This window comes from Rhinoderma darwinii, chromosome 9, assembly GCF_050947455.1.
Source record: "Rhinoderma darwinii isolate aRhiDar2 chromosome 9, aRhiDar2.hap1, whole genome shotgun sequence".
Taxonomy (NCBI): Eukaryota; Metazoa; Chordata; class Amphibia; order Anura; family Rhinodermatidae; genus Rhinoderma; species Rhinoderma darwinii.
The window spans coordinates 98,238,531-98,261,619 of NC_134695.1; the positions used below are offsets into that span (position 1 = coordinate 98,238,531).

At 38.3% G+C, this 23,089-nt stretch overlaps 1 protein-coding gene across 1 annotated transcript in view; it reads left to right on the plus strand.

The window, feature by feature from the left end:
• LOC142661261 (cadherin-8) overlaps positions 1-23,089 on the plus strand; it is a 279,721-nt gene that overhangs the window by 167,208 nt on the left and 89,424 nt on the right. Inside the window, exon 5 of the mRNA XM_075838641.1 lies at positions 9,347-9,514. Within this exon, the coding sequence (XP_075694756.1) occupies positions 9,347-9,514 (168 nt within the window). The remainder of the gene's footprint in view (positions 1-9,346; positions 9,515-23,089) is intronic.

The window sequence follows — 23,089 nt, forward strand, 5'->3', positions numbered from 1 at the left end:
ACTGTACACAAATCAGGAATAAAAGGTCATAAATAATCCAATTTACCATTTTTATTTCAATATTGAAGTTCACATTCAGGGACTGATATAAATAAATCTGTGTATATTTCCAGTAAAAACTTTAAATTAATATTTTTACTTAAAAGGCTTTTCACATAATCTTAAATTATCACCTATCCAAAGGATGAGTGATCATTTACTAATCACTGGGGGCCCCATTGCTGGGACCCCTACTGATCGTAAGAACGAGGGTCCCGAACCCCTGTTCTTCCTCACTGCTCAACCGCAGTCAGGAGGACATTGAATGTGGTCGAGCATGTGCGCTGCCACACTATTCAAAGTCTATGGGAATGATGGGAACAGCCAAATACAGCACTCGGGCACAAGCGGGCATATGCTCAACCACCGCTCCATTTAAGCTCTTCCTCACTGCGGTCAAGAAGTGCGGAGGATCAGGGTGTTTGAGACCCCTGTTCACAGGATCGGTGGGGATCCTAGCTGTGGGAGTGATCAGAAAATTATGACCTATCCTGTAGATAAGTGATAATTTATGATTATTAAAAAAAACCTTGAAAGGGATTGTCATATCACAGACAATCACTTTTCTCCAAGAGCATCAAGACCCCACTAGACAGCTGGCCTTGCATCGGGAAGTTGCCTTTGGCTGCCCATTTCCCCTGCAGCAGCCAGTAGAATCAAAATGTTCTAGTACAAGAAGCCATTAATATGAATGGTCATCCATGTAATATATGGACAAACCATTTCCGCCAGAGTAAAAAGGCGCCGTTTGTAGGCAGCCATCCATTCTGGCTCACAGAGAGGGTCCCAAGTGGGGAACCATCCTTATGATGTTTCTCTTCCCTAAAAGAGCATATTGAAAGAGAGTGTCAAGATAAAATGGTGGGGATCCGTGAGCTCAGACAATCAATGTTGACATGATTACAGGTCTCCCAGCATTTGTATGGCCAGATGCGAAAAGATTTAGGGGCAAATTTACTACTTTGTCTGGGTCTAGAAAGTGTCGAAAAATGTGGCAAATTTTGTTGCTAATTGGCACAGTTTGACGCAATTTTGATGTTTATCCCTCGCTAGACACTGGTTCCAAAATGGGGCGTGGCTTAAAGGGAATTGGACGTGACTTAACAGAAAGGGGGCGTGGCTTATAATGAGCAAATCTGCTCCTAAAATTTATTGGAAAAACTGGAGCAAATTTCTGTCACAAAATAAGCTGCACCAAAATTATCTTGTAAGATGAGCCAAAATAATCATGTCGCATGCACCACTGTGATACATTTGGTGCATTTTGTGACTGCCTGGTCTAAGTTTATGCTACTGTATCTAACTATTGAACAGCATTAGTAAATATGGGACATTGATTTTAAAGAGCTTTAGCGATACATGGCCAGAATCAAAAATGTTGGCCCCATAAATCCAAAGAATCTGTCCCCACCCCTTGCATGGGCTCTGGGGAGGACAGGGTGGTATGGCAGGACTCTCTGGGGGCTGTAGAAGCAGGGGGAGAAACAAGGTGCAGGGGCTCTGTGGAAGAAGTGTGGCAGTAGGGGGATACAAGAACTTTGTAGTGGGACGGGGGGACACAAGGTGGCAGGCAAGATGTACATAAAGACAAAAACTCTTTTACTGAAGCTGCTGCTTGCACAGAAGTAGATAGTGAGGCAGCATGATGGGAGCAGCGTGCAGACAATAGCTATCCGACCTGCTCCCACTAACAGACTACATACCTCATATCTCAGACTACATACCTCACATCTCAGACTACATACCTCATATCTCAGACTACATACCTCCCATCTCAGACTACATATCTCTTATCTCAGACTACATACCTCATATCTCAGACTACATACCTCCTATCTCAGACTACATACCTCATATCTCAGACTACATACCTCATATCTCAGACTACATACCTCATATCTCAGACTACAAACCTCATATCTCAGACTTCATACCTCATATCTCAGACTACATACCTCACATCTCAGACTAAATACCTCATATCTCAGACTATATACCTCATATCTCAGACTACATACCTCATATCTCAGACTACATACCTCATATCTCAGACTACATACCTCATATCTCAGGCTACATACCTCATATCTCAGAATACATACCTCATATCTCAGACTACATACCTCATATCTCAGACTACATACCTCATATCTCAGACTACATACCTCATATCTCAGACTACATACCTCATATCTCAGACTACATACCTCACATCTCAGACTACATACCTCCTATCTCAGACTAAATACCTCATATCTCAGACTACATACCTCATATCTCAGACTACATACCTCATATCCGAGACTACATACCTCATATCTGAGACTACATACCTCATATCTCAGACTACATACCTCATATCTCAGACTACATACCTCATATCTCAGACTGCATACCTCATATCTCAGACTACATACCTCATATCTCAGACTACATACCTCATATCTCTGACTACATACTTCATATCTCAGACTACATACCTCACATCTCAGACTACATACCTCATATCTCAGACTACATACCTCCCATCTCAGACTACATATCTCATATCTCAGACTACATACCTCATATCTCAGACTACATACCTCCTATCTCAGACTACATAGCTCCTATCTCAGACTACATACCTCATATCTCAGACTAGATACCTCATATCTCAGACTACAAACCTCATATCTCAGACTACATACCTCATATCTCAGACTACATACCTCACATCTCAGACTAAATACCTCATATCTCAGACTATATACCTCATATCTCAGACTACATACCTCATATCTCAGACTACATACCTCATATATCAGACTACATACCTCATATCTCAGGCTACATACCTCATATCTCAGAATACATACCTCATATCTCAGACTACATACCTCATATCTCAGACTACATACCTCACATCTCAGACTACATACCTCCTATCTCAGACTAAAAACCTCATATCTCAGACTACATACCTCATATCTCAGAATACATACCTCATATCCGAGACTACATACCTCATATCTCAGACTACAAACCTCATATCTCAGACTACATACCTCATATCTCAGACTACATACCTCATATCTCAGACTACATGCCTCATATCTCAGACTACATACCTCATATCTCAGACTACATACCTCATATCTCAGACTACATACCTCATATCTCAGACTACATATCTCATATCCCAAGCTACATACCTCATATCTCAGATTACATACTTCATATCTCAGACTACATACCTCATATCTCAGACTACATACCTCATATCTCAGACGACATACTTCCTATCTCAGACTACATACCTCATATCTCAGACTACATACCTCATATCTCAGACTACATACCTCATATCTCAGACTACGTACCTCATATCTCAGACTACATACCTCATATCTCAGACTACGTACCTCATATCTCAGACTACATACCTCATATCTCAGACTACATACCTCATATCCCAGACTACATACCTCATATCTCAGACTACATACCTCATATCTCTGACTACATACTTCATATCTCAGACTACATACCTCATATCTCAGACTACATACTTCTTATCTCAGACTACATACCTCATATCTCAGACTACATACCTCATATCTCAGGCTACATACCTCATATCTCAGACTACATATCTCATATCTCAGACTACATACCTCATATCTCGGACGACATACCTCATATCTCGGACGACATACCTCATATCTCAGACTACATACCTCATATCTCAGACTACATACCTCATATCTCAGACTACATACCTCATATCTCAGACTACATACCTCATATCCCAGACTACATACCTCATATCTCAGACTACATACCTCATATCTCAGACTACATACCTCATATCTCAGACTACATACCTCATATCTCAGACTACATACCTCATATCTCAGACTACATACCTGCGGCTGCGGTTGCACATATAGATACTACATAATAGTCCCCAAGGGGTGGTAATACGCTACTCAAATATATAAAGAAGATGTCCAGGGCAATATCCATAGTAAGATTATTTCCACATTGTTCAATATGTAAAGAATATTGGAAGGGTCAATGATGTCTCTGTTTTATGTGATGTTATTTTCACATTCATCAATCTTGCCTGGACAAATGAACATTATATAATCCAGACTGAGCACTGCTCTTCCTTGTTAATCAGATTTCTCTTTTCTGTTCTCTTCCCGCATCTGACATGTAACTAGAATTTAATTCAGTCTGATTGTGTGTTTGCTTTTTTTTATTTCATTTATTATAAGTGTTTCAGCAGTACATTATGAGTGCTCAACAAGGGCAAAAGTTACAAGCTGTACACAATTTAATGGCTCCAATGTTACAAAACAATGTGTACATGGCAAAACATGACAAAGCCTGATATGTGACCTTGCACTATTCAGAGGAAATCAATGCAGGGCTTTTGAAATGTAAATGGGAGAAGAATTCAACTACAAGATGCTTACATAAAAAATTCACTGTGATTATATTAATTACAAATAATGGGGATGTCTACAAGTAAAATAGTCAGGGTGAAGGACAAAGGTATACATAGAGGAAAATGGGTCCAATGCAAGAGCAAATCAAGGGTGGTGGTTAACATCATCATGCCATCTGGGTAACAGGACAGTCTGGTGCTTGTTGATCATCCTATAGAGATCAGCAAATTTTCCAAAATTCCTTTCGGGTCAGGCTTAGTCCCAGTTCTGGGGGTGTAGGTTCTCACCTATGGCTGGGGGTGTAGGTTCTCACCTATGGAGGACACCTTGTAGTGGCAGGTGGGCAAACACTTTTTGATCAAAATGTGCACTGAGAACCTCCCTATTGTAAGCAGATTTAGCAGTAATGCATATTTATTTATATTTAGCGGTTTAGGTGACATTGGTGTTCGCAGTCGCCATTTTCCTGTCTGCTGTATATTTGCACTCACAGGCATTCTTGCACCTGTATACACGTTTTGTTTCATTTTGTTGGAATGTGCTGTTCAAACTTTTATATATATATATATATATATATATATATATATATACTACCGTTCAAAAGTTTGGGGTCACCCAGACAATTTTGTGTTTTCCATGAAAACTCACACTTATATTTATCAAATGAGTTGCAAAATGACTAGAAAATATAGTCAAGATATTGACAAGGTTAGAAATAATGATTTTTATTTCAAATAATAATTTTCTCCTTCAAACTTTGCTTTAGTCAAAGAATGCTCCATTTGCAGCAATTACAGCATTGCAGACCTTTGGCGTTCTAGCTGTTAATTTGCTGAGGTAATCGGGAGAAATTTCACCCCATGCTTCCAGAAGCCCCTCCCACAAGTTGGATTGGCTTGATGGGCACTTCTTGCGTACCATACGGTCAAGCTGCTCCCACAACAGCTCTATGGGGTTGAGATCTGGTGACTGCGCTGGCCACTCCATTACAGATAGAATACCAGCTGCCTGCTTCTTCCCTAAATAGTTCTTGCATAATTTGGAGGTGTGCTTTAGGTCATTGTCCCGTTGTAGGATGAAATTGGCTCCAATCAAGCGCTGTCCACAGGGTATGGCATGGTGTTGCAAAATGGAGTGATAGCCTTCCTTATTCAAAATCCCTTTTACCTTGTACAAATCTCCCACTTTACCAGCACCAAAGTAACCCCAGACCATCACATTTCCTCCACCATGCTTGACAGATGGCGTCAGGCACTCTTCCAGCATCTTTTCAGTTGTCCTGCGTGTCACAAATGTTCTTCTGTGTGATCCAAACACCTCAAACTTCGATTCGTCTGTCCATAACACTTTTTTCCAATCTTCCTCTGTCCAATGTCTGTGTGCTTTTGCCCATATTAATATTTTCCTTTTATTAGCCAGTCTCAGATATGGCTTTTTCTTTGCCACTCTGCCCTGAAGGCCAGCATCCCGGAGTCGCCTCTTCACTGTAGACGTTGACACTGGCGTTTTGTGGGTACTATTTAATGAAGCTGCCAGTTGAGGACCTGTGAGGCATCTATTTCTCAAACTAGAGACTCTAATGTACTTGTCTTGTTGCTCAGTTGTGCAGCGGGGCCTCCCACTTCTCTTTCCACTCTGGTTAGAGCCTGTTTGTGCTGTCCTCTGAAGGGAGTAGTACACACCGTTGTAGGAAATCTGCAGTTTCTTGGCAATTTCTCACATGGAATAGCCTTCATTTCTAAGAACAAGAATAGACTGTCGAGTTTCACATGAAAGCTCTATTTTTCTAGCCATTTGAAGAGTTTAATCGAACCCACAAATGTAATGCTCCAGATTCTCAACTAGCTCAAAGGAAGGTCAGTTTTATAGCTCCTCTAAACAGCAAAACTGTTTACAGCGGTGCTAACATAATTGCACAAGGGTTTTCAAGTGTTTTCTAATCATGCATTAGCCTTCTAACACAGTTAGCAAACACAATGTACCATTAGAACACTGGAGTGATGGTTGCTGGTAATGGACCTCTACACACCTATGTAGATCTTGCATTAAAAACCAGACGTTTACAGCTAGAATAGTAATTTACCACATTAACAATGTATAGAGTATATTTCTGATTAATTTAATGTTATCATCATTGAAAAAAACCTGTGCTTTTCTTTCAAAAATAAGGAAATTTCTAAGTGACCCTAAACTTTTGAACGGTAGTGTATATATATATATATATATATATATATATATATATATATACATATATATATATATATATATATATATATATATATAAAATATGTATATATATATATATATATATATATATATATATATATATATATATATAGGGAATGCAAAGAAGAACCGCACCACAATTTGAAAAATCACCTCTATCAATGGTTTCGTGTGTGCAAGCCTCTAGACCGCGACCAATAGTCCAAATTTAGGAATTCAAAAAATAGGCAGCACTCCACAACATGGTAGTCAAAAAAGTGAAAAACGTTTATTCACCCATATGCAAGATTGCTACATTTGGCAGGGGCTGGGACAGGGTCTTGGGAATCGAGCTGGCGGTCCCAGCCCCTGCCAAACGTAGCAATCTTGCATATGGGTGAATAAACGTTTTTCACTTTTTTGACTACCATGTTGTGGAGTGCTGCCTATTTTTTGAATTCCTATATATATATAGTAAATCCTTTCAAAATACGAGACAGCACACCTTGATAGTGAAAAAAGTGGATTTATTCACCACATGCAACGTTTCAGCCCTACTCCATGGGGCCTTTCTCAAGCAATATATATATATATAATATGTATATATATATATATATATATATATATATATATATATATATATACATTATATGTATATTTAACATGATTCTGTGAAAAGCTTTTCACACAACAAATGTAGAAAATAACACTGTGGATTGAAATGATATACTTGCCCACTTTTGGCATCTTCTTCTATTCGTGTTTTACATGCAATTATGACTTCAATATTTCAAGGTGTGAATCACAGTTTCTCAACTCTCCATATTAAGATGTAGAAAAAGTTAAAGGAAGGCACACATGGCAATGCTCGTGCATTTAATAAAGATTGCAAAACTTTAGGAAATCAATTACAAATAATGTCTTATTTTGACATCTTCCTTCCTTATTGGGTGCGCCAAAGAGTTTTTGGAGCAGTCTTTTCTTTTGCCTTTCAAGGATATGTAAATTACTGAACATTATTTTATAGCTGACATTTAGAATTCCAGTTATTGAATATTTGGTTAAATGGGTTGTTCTTCTCCCTCTTTTACTTTACACGTCATAAGTAAGTTTGGAGGGCGTTCAACCTTTTTGACCCCTACCTTTGTCACCTACTGTTCAACGCCGACAAACACAGACTGAAACGTCACTGTGTTCTTCTGATAATCAGCCCTGTCAGGCTTATAATGAAGCGCCGCTCTCTGTCCCTATTTTCAGTGGGCACAAGCATACACTGGCGCTGGACACCGTGAGAAAGGAGCGGGCCAGAAATCCATGCCCGATGTTCCATGTGGCCGGCCTTGGTATAGCATATTAGAATTAGACTAAGTCCACACCAATTTTGTGACAGTACAGTATGAAGCCTCCTGCATATAATCGTAATGTTTTTTTACTGTCTGCAAATGCAGATCCGTAGCCATTTGCAAGTCATCCGCAAATACGGTCCGTAGTGCATCCTTAGTGCATCCGTACGGAACCGCAAATAAAAAGGGAGGCTACAAATGATGTCACCAACATGTCCCAAACCCATGGAAAAAGTCACATGATCACTCAGGCACCATTTTCTTGGGGAATCCCCTGCCATCGCATAGCAACGCTTCTGCATTTATGAACTGCTACGGATGCACATCTGCAAGGTTCCAGTTTTTTTGACGGAATCAATAGCTTAGTCGACTGCGCTATTGATTCCGCAAAAGAAAACGGAAACCTTACGGAACTGAGAGAAACGGAAACCATTAGCAACGGAAGTGTTACCATTGAATCAATGGTAATGCTAATGGAAATCTTTGGTTTCCGTTTGGTTCCGTTCGTGGGTTTCCCTGACAGAAAGGTCTGATGGAACCCACGAATGGAACCCCGATGCATATGGGAACGATGCCTAAGATGTTTATGGCTGGGGACGCTTCCCTTGATTTCCCAATAACAAATATTTTACTGAAGCATATCTTATTAGTAGAAAATTCATTTAAAGCGATTTTCCAGGATTAGAAAAAACATTTCTGCTTTCTTTCAAAAGAGTGCCACACCTGTCCACAGGTTGTGTGTGGTAATGCAGCTCAGCCCAATTTATTTGAATGAAGCTGAGCTGCAAAACCAGACACAACCCTTGGACAGGTGTGGCGCCGAGTCTTGAAGAAACCAGAAATGTTTTTCTGATCCTGGAAAATCCTTTTCAGCATTGCCGATGGTATGAGTATGAGGAGAATATTACCATGCAAATTAAATATACACTCGGTTAAATATGTACTGTATGCCAGGAGTCAGTGGATATGGCTGATGAAGCATTTACTCTGTAGGTTGATGTGACTTTTGCTGATACTAAATCGAGGACTACATCACCACAGTGCAGAAATATATTAAATGTATATACTTGCCTCGTCTTACTGGTAGACAGTTTTAATAAATGAGACCACTAGGAATGAAGCAGAGAAATTAGTCTCATTCCCCCTCTGGCAGCTGACAATATAGTCCTTTCCTACTTCTCCTGCAGAAGTAGTCTTCTCAGCTATATTGCCATGCTACTGTAGAGGCTACGCTCCTTCCCTGACAAGCAGAAGGCTGTTTTATTATTATTATTATTATTATTATTATTATTATTGAAACTTCTTCTTTTCTTTCTCTTCTAGCAATCATTAAGACGGCCCTTTCTAATATGGACAGAGAAGCGAGAGAAGAATATCTTGTTGTCATTCAAGCCAAGGACATGGGTGGACACATGGGTGGACTTTCTGGAACCACAACTGTTACGGTTACCCTGACTGATGTCAATGATAATCCCCCAAAGTTTGCAATGAGTAAGTGCAGATGAGATTATTTTCTTTTGAGTTAATTTATTGATATATTTTCCTAAGCAGATAATAGAGTGTCGGGAACCTTAATGATCAATTACAATCTGCTGAGGATTAGAAAAATAAGTGTTGGAGTGCTCCACTGGGTCCTTTTTGTAAACCCTCTCTGTTTTGGTTTTTAAAAAATTTGTCTTGAACAGGGGACCCCCTATTTTACCTTGAATTCCGTAATATGGTATTTGATTTTTTTTTTTTTACTTAGCCAGACTACCCCTTTAAGTAGTTTACAACGAGAGACAAGACAGAGGGTTTGTTAATATGATCATTATTCAGTGTCACACATGCAACACAACAGCATATATGTGAATTCTGTATATCATTTATTCTGATACAAAAACAATGTTCTAAAATATCTAGAACCATAGTCCAGTTAGTTCAATACCACTAGTTCAGTGCTTTTACTACCACGTTTAGGCATTTGCCAGATGACAGGTGTTCAGGATATTTTGGGGTCCTGGACTGTTGGGGTTTTGCAGTAAGAAAAATGAAATTGGATTTCAATAAAATGAATTATAGGTGGCAGAGTCTTCAATTTTAATGTTCCTCTTTTATTTTTATATTATGTTTAATCTAGTTGCATACTCAAGTCATAATACTTGCATTAAAACAGACTTAGTTCTGAGACGCACACGACTATTTAATCTCATAGACAAGCAAAACCTGAATTTCTTTGTTGTATTATCACTTTGATATTTTCACTTTTTGTTCCATTATAAATATGCATTATCCTGGAAGACAAAGGATGCAGTAATTTCAAATATTACTTTGGGGTAAAATAAATGCTATAGGGTCTCTGCAAACAGTCCTTTGTATAACAAATATTAACATTTTCAAGATGGAAAGCATTTCCATATCTGAAGTGTAATTGTAATTCAAAAAGAGATGTTTTTATATTGAATGACAAAAACACTGGATATAATTTTTTTTATTTAACTGATCAGTTCAAGGTGAATTGGCCAATTCTCAGCTTGTGAAACAAGACTGAACTAATTCCTTGGATTCACCAATAATATACAGATGTAGTGATATATGGGGATATTTCGGTTAAAGGGGTATTCCCATCTTATAATGTGATGGCATATTGCCCTCTGGGACCCCCACAATACTGAGAATGATAAAGGAGCCATATACTGATGATATATGTCCTTATAACAATGTGTTTAGGTTTAATATGTGCACAAACCAACACATTAAATGATATCTGATTAGTTTCTTCTGCCGCATCCCCCTCCTCCCCCTCCACCGCTACTAACCTTGAAATCCTGCTATTTTTCTCCTTGATAAATACAGAGTGCTGAAGTGCTGGTAGTGTATAAATATAGGTAATTGACCCTTTTCGTCTATACTGAATGATACCACTGTATATGCACACGTATAGATCAAATATTGTCACCTGCAGCACGTACCGTTAGGCAGCTCCTGAATGTCTTCAGCTTCTGTCTAGAAAGTGAAACTTTAGAAATGATTTATTAGGAACTCTTATGCTCCCTAGGAATTAATTACAATAGCAGACTTAAGTTTTGACAGACGTTTCCATATAATAGGATGTATAGATACTGCATTGCTGTAAGAATCTACTAAAAATTTTGATTTACTGATCGCCTATTTACCAGCTAAAATAATTTCCGTAATAAACAATTGCAATATACAATAGAAAAGAGAATAGGGAAAGTTTTTCATGTAATAAACTAATGATCTTTAGCTCAAATTCTATTCTTTCCGCCAGGACTCCAATCTGTGTCTTGCTGGGACTGGTTGAAATGGTTCTGTTTCCAGCATAGACTGTCTTCAATATTTTGTGCTTACATTCAATTCTCAAAGAAAATAACGAGGATTGATTTTTGGAAGAAGAACATGTATTCTACTCTAGCTACATAAATACATTGCACATAAATATTTCTTCTTGCGTTTTGCATTGGAATCTGTGCCCTACAGTGATAGTCTGAAAACAACAGGACACAATGAAAATACATAACAGTTTGTGGCTTTCCACTGAGGAAAAATACAAATGCAGTTAAATTTACTTTAAGGGCATGACCACACATGGCGGAATTCCTCCGCAACTGTCCGCATCAATGCCGCACCTAATCCGGGTTGCGGATTACGGCTGCGGATCTGCACAAAATGTGCAGAAAATTGATGCGGACTGGCCGCTGCGGACTGCAGGAAAAGTGCTTCCCTTCTCCCTATCAGTGCAGGATAGAGAGAAGGGACAGCACTTTCCCTAGTGAAAGTAAAAGAAATTCATACTTACCGCCCGTTGTCTTGATGACGCGTCCCTCCTTCGGCATCCAGCCCGACCTCCCTGGATGACGCGCCAGTCCATGTGACCGCTGCAGCCTGTGCTTGGCCTGTGATTGGCTGCAGCCGTCACTTCCACTGAAACGTCATCCTGGGAGGCCGGACTGGAGACAGAAACAGGGAGTTCTCGGTAAGTATGAACTTATATGTTTATGTCGTATTTTAATATATTGTAGCTGTAAAAATGTTCAGCTCTCTAGTGTAGCCTGATTTACCTGAGCTACTCCCTCTTCTCTTACTCCCTTGAAAAGAGGGTAGGGGGGGCTTCTTACAAAAATTTGACCAGCTACCTCCAAAGAACTTATCCGGCCCTGATTAGTTTAGATATATTTTAAAAAAAAAATTGCAACACAGATTCGAATGTGTTTTTTTCTCTCAATTGTCAAATTCTATTACTAAAAAGTAAAGATATATTAAAGAAGAAATACAATATATTTCATTACATTAAATTAATCTGGGAAACACAGAAGGGATTGCTCACACCCCTACAAACATATTTCTGAGTTTATTCAATACAACGGAATTCATCAGCTTGTTGATTCTGTGCTGGACAGAAATGTGAATTCATGATTAAATTGTGAGCCTACGTTCCCCTCTTGGGTTTTAAAAAAAATCAAAAAAGATGAACTTGTACTATTCTTACAAGCTCTGCAGAAAATAGCTTTATAGCCATTTCACAAGAAATTGTAGTGTTTACCTAAAAGCGCATTGAACATTCCTATTAAGTAGCCGGGATCCACTGGGGCTATTTTAATCCATTAGTTTGCAAGATACATTACACAGATATTCCTATGGAGTATACATGTATATTGAGATCGATAGTCACTGTCCCGGGTGCAGAAACAGTTACTGCCGATCGCTTAACTCTTTCAGCACCCTGGACAGTGACTATTTACAGACGTCTCCTAGCAACGCTCCCGTCATTACGGGAGCCCCATTGACTTCCTCAGTCTGGCTGTAGACCTAGAAATACATAGGTCCAGCCAGAATGAAGAAATGTCATGTTAAAAAACCAATACGCTCCGCACCACACATAACATGTGCATGACAGCTGCGGACTTCATTGCGGAACTTAGAATCTCCATTGAAGTCAATGGAGAAATTCCGCCATGAGTCCGCAACCAGTCCGCCACTGCTCCGCAACAGACAGAGCATGCTGCGGACACCACATTCCGCTCCGCAGCCTATGCTCCGCAGCGGAATTGTACGCATCGTGTAAACGAACACTGCGAAATTAAAGTGAAAGTCAATGGAGAAACGGCTCCGCTGCGGATTAACGCTGCGGAGTGTCCGCAGCGGAATTTAAGTGAAAATCCGCCATGTGTGAACCCGCCCTAATAGTGGAGCATTTATTTGTCTCTGCTATCTGTGGCATCCTTGACAGCCCTCTAAGTTTTAATGACAATAGATATTGATGATACAAAGGGTAATAAAGTCACATTTAGAAATATAGTGTTATTTCTGTCCCCAGCGACTATTTTTAACATAAGAAATGGCAATTTGTCTTTCTTTCCCCATCTCTTATACGGAAAGTAGCACAGATGACATAATATTGTCCTGTGGACTCCAAGATTTAAGCTTGTATTGGTCAACTCTACGACCAGGGGCTTAAACATATGACCCCATAGAAAACTCGGAATGGGTGCTACTCCTTACTGTGAGCTCCACCAAATGTACTAAGTCTTAATTCAGGTTAAAGGTCTAAAATTCTGTGATTAATTAATTTTATATTATATCTGTATAGAGGGCTCTGTCTGTCTGACTTGATAAATAATAAATAATTCTGGCAGCATGCAGCCACCACTAGGGGGAGCTCTGAATGCTAAACCAAAAAACTACAAATGGGTATGTATATGGGAAAAAAAAACGATATAGTCATAATAGATAACACAAACAAATGTTTATTCCAATAAATATACCTCATGTACAAATTTAAAACCATTTAAAATAGCATACACATGCTAAACATGAACTTTTTGGGGGTTGACACCCTGATAAGCGGGCACACAATATCCCCACAGACCACCAAATCCCTTCAACATACGTAGCTAGTAATAACCATGAATGAATCTAGTGGGTTAATAATACCAGACCATGAGAATGCATGAAGCATAGAATCCAAAGAGGGGAAAAGGGGACTGAAAGCCTCACATGTATTGCCACTATGTGGCTTCCTCAGGGGTATTTTCCACTAGGGGAGCTAATACTAGAAAGTCTATACAGCAATAATTTAACTCAAAGGGAGTACAGTGAACTTTGACAACTGACAGCTGCAGGTAGCCACTTTAGCAATGTCACAGCAAGCAGGGGAAACAGTTCAGTTTAGGGACCCCTCTCATATAAGCCCAAAAGTAGTTACGTGCCATGTCTCTGTTCATGATCATCATGACCAATAAAAACTAAAGTATAATATCAATCCATCCAACTAATAAGAGACAGCCATAGAGTAATTATAGGGTACTCATTGTGGCATAGGGTGCTTTGGATAACTCCGACAAAAGTCATACTGATAGGTGAATTGTCATCATATGAAAATGGCGCCAGTGTATTTGATATAGGGGAATCAGATTGTGAGCCCAGTTGGAGATGATTTTTTTTACGGTGTTGCAGAATATGTTGCTATAAAATCAAGAGGAAATAAATATTATTACACGTCAACTACTCTTTTAGTTTCAGGGCTGGATTATAGGAGGGCAAATGGGGCAAATGCCCCATGGATTCAACAATCTGTGGGGCTCCTTCATTCTCACAGGATTGTTCACAAGATGGTTCTTCTATCAGTTTCTGATGCTTGGCTTGCAAACTTAGGACCTGAGCACTGAAAATATTTGGAGACTTTTTGCGCAAAACTTTTGAGACTTTTTGATTTTTAACCCACCTCTGACACTTTTTAAAAAGGGACAGGGCTCAGCAGAATTGATCATGCTCGGCTCAACAAATTTACTATAATTTAGGCCAGAAACTTTCTGACACATGGACAGCCAGGGATGGGCCTAATTTTTTAAGAGGCGTGCAGGTGCATCTTACACCAGCGTGATTCAGATTTAGACTGGCGTATGAAACGCCAGTCTTAATAAATTTCCCCCTGTGTGTTTTTTTATGGTAGTTTTTCAACTTCTATTGTTGCCATTGTGGTACTGTTTATGTCGTATTTTAATATATTGTAGCTGTAAAAATGTTCAGCTCTCTAGTGTAGCCTGATTTACCTGAGCTACTCCCTCTTCTCTTACTCCCTTGAAAAGAGGGTAGGGGGGGCTTCTTACAAAAATTTGACCAGCTACCTCCAAAGAACTTATCCGGCCCTGATTAGTTTAGATATATTTTAAAAAAAAAATTGCAACACAGATTCGAATGTGTTTTTTTCTCTCAATTGTCAAATTCTATTACTAAAAAGTAAAGATATATTAAAGAAGAAATACAATATATTTCATTACATTAAATTAATCTGGGAAACACAGAAGGGATTGCTCACACCCCTACAAACATATTTCTGAGTTTATTCAATACAACGGAATTCATCAGCTTGTTGATTCTGTGCTGGACAGAAATGTGAATTCATGATTAAATTGTGAGCCTACGTTCCCCTCTTGGGTTTTAAAAAAAATCAAAAAAGATGAACTTGTACTATTCTTACAAGCTCTGCAGAAAATAGCTTTATAGCCATTTCACAAGAAATTGTAGTGTTTACCTAAAAGCGCATTGAACATTCCTATTAAGTAGCCGGGATCCACTGGGGCTATTTTAATCCATTAGTTTGCAAGATACATTACACAGATATTCCTATGGAGTAAATCGCAAACTATCTTCAGAAACTGTGTAAACTCCTTGTATGATTTCAAATTAGTTTATCCCAAAAGAGAATAAACAAAACGTATACAAAGCAAGATGCAGTGAAGTGTAAATTAGTCTCAGAGCTCAGCATGATGTAGCCTCAGTTATAGAAGGATAAAGCTGGCATTACAAAACTATAAAAACATTAATAAATTATAATGTAAAAATAATAATAATGTAAAAAATATAATAAAATAAAAATATAATATTAATAGTTGTAAACAGTATTTAAGCAGAATAAATTATTATTATTAATAATACTAATAATAATAGTATAAACAATTAGAATAATGCAACTTAAATATAATAATAATTAACCGTATCATAGTTTCATAGTTTGTAAGGCCAGAAAAATACCGATATACATCCAGTTCAGCCTATTAGGGCGTGTCCGCATCAATGCGTTGCAGATTCTGTTGCGGCTTTGCCTGAAATGTGCAGGAAATTGATGCGGACTAGTCGTTGCGTATTGAGGTGAAAGTACTTCCCTTCTCTCTATCAGTGCAGGATAGAGAGAGGGGACAGCCCTTTCCCTAGTAAAAGTAAAAGAAATTCATACTTACCCGGCCGTTGACGCGGCAGTCCATGTGACCGCTGCAGCCTGTAATTGGCCTGTGATTGGCTGCAACCGTCACTTGGACTGAAACGTCATACCGGGTGGCCGGACTGGAGGAAGAAGCAGGGAGTTCTCGGTAAGTATGAACTTCTATTTTTTTTTTACAGGTTGATCTATATTGTGATCGGAAGTCACTGACCAGGGTGCTGAAACAATTACTGCCGATCGTTTAACTCTTTCAGCACCCTGGACAGTGACTATCTCCTGACGTCGCCTAGCAACGCTCCCATAATTATGGGTGCACACACGTAGTCACCCGTAATTACGGGAGCCCCATAGACTTCTATGGGCCTGCCCGTGCCATAATTACGGCCCGTGATTATGGGCGTTTTTACGTTCGTGTGCATGGGGCCTGAGTCTGGCTAGAACCTAGAAATACATAGATCCAGCCAGAATGAAGTGATATCCTGTTCGAAAAAAACAATATGCAATGCAAACACACATAGCATCTGCGGATTTCATTGCGGAATTTTGAATCTCCATTGAAGTCAATGGAGAAATTCCGCAATGAGTCCGCAACAAGTCCGCTACACGTCCGCAGCAGCCAGTGTATGCTGCGGACACCAAATTCCGCACCGCAGCCTATGTTCGACAGCGGAGTTTTCCGCCACGTCAGCACGAACCTAACTGAAAAGGTGTGGAAACCAATGGAGAATATGTCCACTGCGGAGTACCGCAGCGGACTGTCCGCAGCGGAATTCCAGAGCAATTCCGCCACGTCTGGCAATGCCCTTATTCTGCTTCAATGTTGATCCGGAGGAAGGAAAATCCCCCATGAGACAATAGCCAATCTTCCTTATCATGGGGATAAAATTCCTTCCTGGCTCCAATATGGCGATAAGAATAAATTCCTGGATTAACGACCCATCTCCAGGAATCTAGTACATACAGCTTGTAATATTATTACACTCAAGAAAGGCATCCAGGCCCTTTTTATACTCTATCATTCAATTCACCATAGCGCTTTCCTCTGGCTGATAGTTCCATAGTCTCACTGCTCTTACAGTAAAGAATACCCTTCTATATTTGTGTAAAAACCTTCTTTCCTCTCTACGTAGAGGATACCCCTTGTTGAAGTTACAGTTCTGGGTATAAATAGATCATGAGATAGATCTCTGTATTGACCTTTGATATATTAATACATAGTTATCAGGTCATCCCTCAGCTATGTTTTTTCTAAACTAATTAGCCCTAATTTAGATAATCTTTCTGGGTGCTGTAGTTCACCTATTCCATTGATGACTTTATTTTTCCTCCTTTGATCCCGCTCAAGCTCTACTACACTACCTATTTAGACTACTACCTATTTATCCTTGAAAAGAGACGAAAGGGGGGACATGATTAACTTATATAAATATATTAATGGCACATACAAAAAATATGGTGAAATCCTGTTCCATGTAAAACTCCCTCATAAAACAAGGGGCCACTCCCTCCGTCTGGAGAAAAAATGGTTCAACCTGCAGAGGCGACAAGGCTTCTTTACAGTGAGAACTGTGAATCTATGGAATAGCCAACCGCAGGAGCCGTCACAGCAGGGTCAGTAGATGGCTTTAAAAAAGGCTTAGATAATTTCCTAGAAAAAAAAAATATGTGTAGAAATGTGTAGAAATTTAGTTTCATCCCTTCCCTTTTCCCGGGCCTTTAGTTGAACTTTTTTTAATGTAACAATGTACAGTATGTCTTCCTTGTGCACTAGGGCCCAGAGCTGTACACAATATTCCCAGTGCGGTCTGACTAGTGATTTATAAAGTGGTAGAACCATGTTCTCGTCATTTGTAAATAGTAATATAAACAGAAAGTATACTACTACTACAACTACTACTACTACCACTAATACTACTATTATACTACTCCTACTACTACTACTACAACTACTACTACTACCACTAATACTACTACTACAACTACTACTACTACTACTACTATTACTACTACTACTACCACTAATACTACTACTACAACTACTACTACTACTACTACTACTACTACTACTACTACTACTACTACCACTAATACTACTACTACAACTACTACTACTACTACTACTACTACTACTACTACTACTACTACTACTACTACCACTAATACTACTACTACAACTACTACTACTACTACTACTACTACTACTACTACTACTACCACTAATACTACTACTACAACTACTACTACTACTACTACTACTAATAATAATAATAATAATAATAATAATAATACAAGTACAGTAATAAAAATAATAATAATAATTATAATAATCATGTAAAAAAAAAGAATACTTCTATTAATAACAATAATGTTTTATTATTATTGTTAGTATTGTTAATATGACTATTGTTATTATTATTATTATTATTATTATTTGTAATCGAGTGCTATGTTCAATGTACCCAAATTCATGGGGCTTGTATTATATTATTATTATTATTATTATTATTATTATTATTGTTGTTGTTATTGTTAACAAAACAGATTTCTATATCTTCTATGGCATTCATATAAATCTGTATAAGTAAGGAGCTCCCCCTAGAGGCGGTTGCCGGCAGGAACATTTAATTATATGGTTGTGTGGCTACCTGGATAGAGCCGGAGGGAGTTCTCCTAGTACTAATAACCCTTTCCTCTTAAGTGTGTGCCTAAGTACACAGGCTGTTCAATTTTTTTTATAGATAATAGTAGATGTCTAGCAAACTGTTAAACTCTATATACAAACTAAAGGATACAGGAATGGCATACACAGGTCAAAGTCTAAAATCACTGAAAAAGACCATACTTACTCAGGTACGGCAGGTACACACAACAATTCCCAACATGACACAGTCCATGAATTTATTACAATGACTCCATTAACAGCAGGACTGAAAAAATAACTTGCAGCAAATGGGTTAATGTCAAATGTTCTGCACGTACCTGTTGCCTATCAATAGACTATAGACTGTTCTAGGGGGGTTACCATATAACGTATGCAGTTCTCTCATACTTGTTAATGTTGCTCCAGATTTGTGCCTGGTTTCATGTGTATCTGAATATTTGTGGTTTGTTAACATTCTCCATAGCCGGTGAGTTCTGCAGAATAAAATCATCTGCGTCCTGTCACAATATGGATAGTTTTTGAAACATTTGTGACTCATTCATATAAACTAACCAGAAATTTGGCACAGGCTCTTCAGTGTGGTCTGCTCACAGGTTATAGGTTTACAGATAACTATATATAACTATAACACTGGCTATTTTGGTAGACTATTATATTTAAAAAATATGTTTATAGAAAATATATACAAATTATTATTAATACTAATAATAACAATAATAATAATATTAATAATAATAATAATAATAATAATTAAAAAAAATAATGCTAATAATTTATAGAGAGGGGGTAAGTTCACATTTGCTCCAATGCATCTTAAATAAAAAAGTTAAGCATCCTTGCCAAATCAAAAATATCTCCTACCCTTTTGTGAATACAGCTTCAATGCAGACTTATATGTTTCCATGGTTACAGTCTGCAAACAATCCCTGTGTGTTGTCTGATCCTGCAGTCATGTGTTACTCCCCTCTACTTGATTTGAGCTTTTTGCTACCCTACAGACAGTAGCAAAGGGGGCAGAGTGAGTTTGAACTCAAGACAGCAGGACCGCACTGCATACAGTTTTGCACATAGGAGCTGTACACACAAAAACATTAGGAGATTTAAACAAGCTTATTTGAAAAACATTTTTGGTTATCCTTAAAATTTACCAAGATCCCAGGAAAAAAATTAGAGTGACTTGGAGAAACAGTACGACTTCAAATCTTTCTCTGTTAGCGAAATCTTGAGCAAAAGCGATCAAAATATTTATCAATTTGCTTCCAAGATTTTAGCAAGTTTCTTTTATTCTACTCCAAGTAGAATGAAAATGGATGTGCATAAGTAGCTATTAACTAAGCAAATGTGAAATAGGTGATGGCATCTGGCAGCTGCGATCTTTATTGATTATCCTTGCCAAGTAAACATAGAAAGAAAAGCAAGCCTGAAGCTGTAAATCTGGACAGAACAATGAAGGCTTTTGTAGACAGATATTATTAGGTCTTTCGGTTGTCCAATGCCATGACATTTTATTTTATTTTTTTAAACTGCTTATAATGGTGTAATATAACAAATGAAGTATTACCCACCTTATCAATCCCCTGCTGCTCCCCGGCCGCTACTTCCCCGGTTCCCCACCGGTCTCTCTTCTTCCTGCTCTAGCTATAATGTGTCAACTCAACATGCGACTTCTGCAGCCAATCACTGGTTGTAGCGGTGAGGTATCGTCACCACCGAGGTCACGGTTGTAGCCAGCAATCAGTTGCAATGGTTACATGACGTGTTGACATGTCATTGCTTTGAGTAGGAAGAACAGTGACTATTGACGGAAATGGGAGGCAGTAGCACAAAATCAGCCATGGATTAGTAAGGTGAATATTATTTATTTTGTTATTTTACTCCTTTGTAAGCCATTTTTTTTTTTTTAAATGTCATAGCGATAGAATACCATTTTAAAGACAGTAGTGGTATATATCTAGGATATGTGATCAGTGTTTGATTCCACTAGAATGAAGAACTACCTGTGCCCCTTCTCCTTATGTCTCTTCTTAGCTTTTTTTGTAGGCTGTATGGTTGGCCATTGACTTTAATGGACCAACCATGCAAGAGATGAAGTTGTTCAGTGTTTTCCTAGCTACACTGCCATTTTGTTCTCACAGCAGTTGGTCCCCCATTGATCAGACATTAATATAATAGCATATCCCAGCCATCAAGGTCCTAATAGAATATAAACTGCATGTTAGAATAGAGATAATTGCATACTATGCATGATAAGAAAAGAAGACAAAGTGAAAAAAAATAATCTCACCTCTTATCTATCCAAGTCAATAGGAATTGTTCAAAAATGTTAAAAAGATTCTCATGAGAGAAGACAATACTTTCTTGTCTTCATTTTGTGGTGTTCTACTGTAGTAGACAAAATAATTCATGGCCTATGAGGAACTTGTAAAAATGCGATGAGGCAGAGTAGCTTGCTTTTAGCTATTATTGTTCTGTGACAACATAAAAATGTCAATGAAGATTTCAGGTCTTCCTTGTATCTTTTTGAGTTTCACCACAAATGCTGAACCATATGTCCTATGAAAGTGACCTTAATGTGTGTAACATGGGTTGTGAGCTACATGGGGAACAGGAACTTTCTTTTTTGAAAAATAGTTTTCACAAGATTGTCTCATTTTTTTACACCTCTTTCCAATTTTCTCAAGTTTTTGACCTAGGCCATTGACCAAGCCAATAATTAGAAAAATGTGACTTATTAAAAAAAATGTCCCCCCCACTTTTAAATATGCAGTATTTTAGAGGGCTTCCCTTAAATTCCAGACTACAGGGTGACATGCTGGGGACTGCTCCTTTATTTGGGTTATCGACAGCACCTGTCCATGACATAGTACAGATGTGTCCTTCCTTACTTTTCCTCTCATCTCAACATATTCTGAGATGTGTAGTGCGAGATGACTGTGTGATACTCTGTCACGAGATGTCTATGCTATATATGTTCATGTGTGGCAACCCAGTGGTTGTGATGTGGATTACAGCCTCTCAAGGGTTTTGCTAGCATGTCGCGATATTGTATTTAATTTGTTCCATGAGAAATTAGAGTCCTTAACCAAATTCAAGCAAAGGTCAGGGTGGACACATCTGTATCGCATATAGTAGTATTTAGCCAACCATATAGTTGTCATCAATTTCAATTTATGGGTCACATTGTATAAGTGGCAATTTGCTATGGGTTCCCTTGAGTTCAGGTTCTTAAATGTTGCTAAGGTAATAAAGAATAAGGTCTAAACCCCAAATATTTTCTTTATGGAAACCAATCTCCGACCACTTGTCAAAGAGGAAAATTATTCTGCATCATTGTTACTAAATTCATTGATTTAAATGGCCCTTTGCTTAAAATGCTGTCACAGATTTCCCATAACTGAAATTTCAGAACATTTTCAAGGGCCCGGTGCCCGGCTGTATATTTGTAATGCCCCTGCCAATGCCCAATTTAATCAAAATACTATCTAGTAGAATCCCTTGTGGTTTATATGCACCAGCAGAGTAATGTATGAAGAAACAAATACTGTGTGAATAAATTCTTTACTTAGTTTTTCAACACATCTTCGTTAAAGCAGAGTAAAACATGCAAATGAGCGCCCGTATTATTCATTATCCGATATATTAATAGTGTAGTTCTAAATTAAAGTTCCCACATCTCTAATTATCTCTGAGGCTTTTTAATATTAGGCCTCAATGATCTTCACGCTGGGTTTAGTCCTGCAGACAGTAGGAAACTTTTACCCATAGAATTGAGTTGCTCACAGTTGGGGGTAGCAGCACATCTCTTCTTGTGTACTTAGCAGTCTTAAGAAGCTTGTTTGCACTTTTTCTCCAGATGTTCTATTATTAGAAGACAAAGTCAAGACCAACTCCTTGTCAGCTCGGAAATATAAGTTTTAGGAGAACACTAAATCTTTCTTAATTGGACAGTGCAATATTTCACACCAGAAGATACACACAATCTTTAATTAGGTTCCGCCAAGAGATTTAGAAGAATGAGGGAAGAATTGTTCATCAGTGCATTAAAGGTTTTAGGAACAACGGCCATTATTCAGTCATGTGAGGATCTTGCCAGAAGGCATTGGTGCATGTTTTGTCAGAAGAGATTGCATGATTGTAAATACAAGGAAAACACATTTCTTAAATGCAACATATTGCCCGAAAA